The 4,230-nt window shown below is 41.3% G+C and overlaps 1 protein-coding gene across 1 annotated transcript; it reads right to left on the reverse strand.

Annotated features, from left to right (window-relative positions):
* Positions 1–851: 851 nt before the first annotated feature.
* Positions 852–3,842, reverse strand: Ir87a (Ionotropic receptor 87a). Its single transcript, XM_044394117.1, has 3 exons — positions 2,014–3,842; positions 1,422–1,944; positions 852–1,352 (listed from the first exon to the last, which is right to left on the reverse strand). Exons 1-3 carry the CDS (start codon positions 3,840–3,842, stop codon positions 852–854), a joined length of 2,853 nt encoding a protein of 950 aa, XP_044250052.1.
* Positions 3,843–4,230: the final 388 nt, after the last annotated feature.

The following is a 4,230-nucleotide window of genomic DNA, read 5'->3' on the forward strand; positions in this document are numbered from 1 at the left end:
ACAGAACAAAAAAGCGGTGAACAGACCAGGTCGGAACATTGGGCCACCACCTTTTAAGGATGCGCCAAGCAACGGAGCAGAATGCTAGAATGCGACGACAGCTTGACGTTGGCGGCGTGCGCGCTTGTTCGCTTTTTTGACAACCAGCCGCATCGGGTATTTCTACGGATATGAGTACCGATCACGGAGAAAAATATTATGCATTTTTTTAAAAACAAAAAGCCTTTACAAAAGACCTCGCTCAACAATATGAGGTGTCTTTATGTGGACACGTTTTCAATTAAAGAGGGCCCCTAAAAATAAGATCCATCATATTTTATTGATTTTTTCAAATATATATTTCATTGAAAATTTTTTAACATTTCTCTCTGTGCAGCAGCAAAGCAGACTGCATTCCACGGTGTATTGCAATACTGTATTTTTAAATTGAATATTGTGCCAAGAAAGTATTAATATATAAGCATATATTTATGAATCTCTTCTAGCAATATTTTGACATTTTTAATATTTAATTTGTATTTAATGCCTTTAATTCAATGCACATGTTCGGTTCCACAGGGCGTATGGTTGATCAATAAATCGAAGCAATAGGTACTAAAAATCAAGTATTCGCACTATCAGAAACCACAATAGGGTTATTTTAAATATCTATAAGACTAGTAAGATATTAGATCAATAAGAAAACAATCTCACGGGCTATAAAAATGGTGGCATACTTTCTGGCAGAAATGACATCAAATTCTGTATTTTTAACACTTTTGAAAGAGATAAACTTAAAAATTGGTCTAAAAAATGTATACTTTTTATATAAATAGTTTCAAAAATCATAAATATTATATAATTTTGTGTAACTATGGTTGTTTACGTGGCTTTCTTGGCATCCTTCTCCTTTTGGATCGAAAGAACCATTTAACGTAGCACAACTCTATGGCAAAAACGCAACTGGCCACCATCAAAAGACCTCCAGAAAAGGCAATAGCTCCTCGAAACTGATCAAAAGTGAGAGCCTTGAAGGGATCCTCGCGAACCCTTGTAATCTCCTCGTGGATCATGCGTCGCATGTCCAGATCACGAGCCCACTTTTGCATGTGACCCGATTCGATGATGTGTTGAATCACCGGGTTTATCTGGTGCAGCAAATGATATTTCTTCGGTAGCAGCATGGTCACTAGATAAACATACAGCGATTCTCGTCGATCGAAGCAGAAAAGACGATCCCTTTGGATTCGCGGATTGTAAAAGGAGTGTTGTCTAGAAACAGCCACTGCGATGTGTTCGTTTTGAGCGGCATCATTGAGGCAATCCACTAGATTATAGCACATCTGGAACTTTTCTCGTATATATTTGAAGATCTGAAAATGGAAATTAATAGAAGATATTCCAAAAAAGTTCTGCAAAATTTGATTTAAATTAACACTCACCTCGCCTTCCTTGTTAAGATGTCTAACATGATCGGAGGTGCCCATGATGGTCATCCGGTTGCTGTAGATCTCCTCCAAAGTCTGGATCTGATACGAACTACGTGGAGTTGTGAGTGTGCTGATCAGAAAACTTTGGTACGTATTGCTGAAGAAGAAGCCCATCAGGAAGGAAAGCGCAAAGAGTTGCCTTAAGGTTAAGGGAAAATTCTGACTTGGAATGGCCTGGTTGAGCAGGATACCAAGAACTCTCAGGCAAATTGGGAAATATCCATTGAGATTGCGCAGTCGAAAGCCAGAGACGCGTTGGGCCACTAAAACCACCAGAGAACATGTGACCACAAAGAGGCCTATCAGGAATCCGGCATCAGCATTGAATGTGGCCACGAAGTTAAAGAAACCATGCCTTCGCTTGGCCCTCGCCACACACCAAGTGAGTTCATCCTGGTGATAAGGAATGGAACTGGAAACGAACTGACTGATGCTCGGATCTTCGTCTATTCCACCCACTATCATCTCGATTTCCCTGAAGAAACATTTTTTTTTTTTTATGTAAATTTATTGTTAAATTTCTAAATTATTATTTTATGCTCACCCATCGATAAGCTGTTGGAAAAGGTGATACAAATTGCTATTTTCGTTCTGCATTTCGATGTTAACATGCAGACGCTCTGCGATGGTCTGGACCATTTGGTACTCGATGCCACTCAACTTGGCCTTTCCACTGGACTGGGTTTCAGTGTCTGCGATGGTGTTGTCACCCTCTTCTTCCGGATCACCGTAGCCCTCGTCCTCCGATTCCCCGTAACTGGGCGCAGTGTCGTTGTAGTCATCCCCATCCCCTTGCAGACCATAGTAGTAGTCCTCCACCGGCTCATCCTCACTGTTGCGAAATATATATGGTTCCCAAGGACGAAAAGAGGCTGTCAGAGGACATCCACTGAGATCACGGGGGAACTTATCCTCGAACTTGGCGCGATAGAATTCTTCGATAGTGGCCTCTGGTTCTGAGGAGTTGGAACTCAAACTGTTCTCAAGTTCCTCATCGCCTCTTTCACTTTCAGCGGACTCATAAGTTTTATCTTGATTTAAAATCTCCGATGATCTTTGAGTTTGATCATCGATGCTTGATTCAGTTGTAGTATCGGATACATTTTCATTGCTATCGCTAAGAGAATTATCAGAATAGTCATTCAGTGAAACCTTTCTAATAACCCTCAACAAATTTTCTTTGGTTTTTGAAGATATCTTATTATTTGTGTTCCGTGAGTTATCATTATAATCCTCTTGGATTTGTAAGTTATCGTTATAATTTATGCTTTCTTCATCGTTATTTATGTTTTCATGGTTCTCGTTATCGTGGTTATCATTATCTTCTTGACTTGCAGCGTCATCTGAATTTTGTTGATCACTTCCTCCTTTTCCTTCTTCACTTTTATTTATACGATTTTCATAATCATCATTTTCTTGTTCTCGACTTGATACAGTACCTTCTTTATCATGTGAGTTTTCATTCCCACTTTTCTCATTTGTTTCTTCACTCTTATTTTCATAATCATTATGTTGCTGTTCTTGGCTTTTGTCGTTTTCCTGATTATCTGGGCTTGATTCACTTTCCGTGCTATTTCTTGGAACCTCACCTTCCGATCCATCTTGATCATCACCATTTTCCTGACTGTTTTCATTTTCAGTCTCTTCCTCATTACTTCCATCGCTTTCTCCCTCGCTGGAATCTTCATTCTTATTTTCCTTTTCTTCACCTGGATAATCACAGGCATCTAGTAACTCAACAGATATCACGCGATTTCCGCAGTTATTATCCGGATGATAGGGAAACACGGTTTTTCCGTAGAAGAATTCGTTTTCCTCGCTCTGCCCGATAACATTCACATTGAAGATCTTCTTGTTCATGAAGGTGAGAAGAAGTTCCACCATGAGATCGGTCATCTCCTCGTCGGTTTCCTCCAAACTGGCCAGATAGACCACGAATTGGGCCAGGGGATTCCAGTTCAGCATGCTCTTCCAGTGCTCGAATATCTCATCCAAATCTTCATCGTCTAGACTCTCGACAATTATAAAATAGCACTGCGGTTTCTCGTTCATAAGGAACTTTGATGACGAAGGACCCTCCCGGGAGTTTGTAATCACAAGACTCCAAGGATAATTTGCGAACGTGTTCATGCCTCTTAGCAACTGCTCTTGAATATTGGGCAACTGATAGTTTCGATTGATGCAAAGTACAGAGCCGGAGAGTCCATCCCCGGAATCGAAATATTTCCGTAGCAAAGCAAGGATGCAAGCTTCCTGTCCTTTGTCCTCGGTTGGCACCTTCATCAGATTGATTCCGAATCCGTAGACTCCGCAATGCTGACTCACGAGGAACAGCAAGGTTGCCAACCAAAAACGTTGCTCAAGTGTTGACATTCTGCAAACGACTGACGAGGCCACGCCCACCGGCCACGCCCACCGGCCACGCCCTTCGAGGGCGGGCCACGCACTCCCAGCCCCTCGAGGGACCGACTCTGTTATTATACTGCAATTATGTTAATTTTTCAATCTCTGGACTGATTTGGTCCCTCGGCTGTGACTGTTGGGCATGAATAATATTTCCCCCCATTCCACCTGGTTTGTTTGTTTTAGGCCACGTTTTTTATGGACCCGTCATAAGCAAATGACGCTCCAATTGAATTGCGACAAGTCTTATCTGAAATCTCTCCAAGCCAATACTATGCTGCTCTGCCTGCAACTTCAGTCAGTCGAAGTTAGTGCTAGCATTTTAGCTATTTTGTTGCTAAATATATTGTTGGTTAAT

Source organism: Drosophila takahashii, chromosome 3R, assembly GCF_030179915.1.
Source record: "Drosophila takahashii strain IR98-3 E-12201 chromosome 3R, DtakHiC1v2, whole genome shotgun sequence".
In the NCBI taxonomy this organism is placed as follows: Eukaryota; Metazoa; Arthropoda; class Insecta; order Diptera; family Drosophilidae; genus Drosophila; species Drosophila takahashii.

What these genes read in the sequence shown, in the direction of transcription:
- Ir87a (XM_044394117.1), bottom strand. Translation starts at nt 3,842, where the DNA reads ATGTCAACACTTGAGCAACGTTTTTGGTTGGCAACCTTGCTGTTCCTC. An exon ending in TTCCAACAGCTTATCGATGG is followed by an intron (nt 1,945 to 2,013) that starts GTGAGCATAAAA and finishes ATGTTTCTTCAG; the next exon opens with GGAAATCGAGATGATAGTGG. An exon ending in ATCTTAACAAGGAAGGCGAG is followed by an intron (nt 1,353 to 1,421) that starts GTGAGTGTTAAT and finishes TTCCATTTTCAG; the next exon opens with ATCTTCAAATATATACGAGA.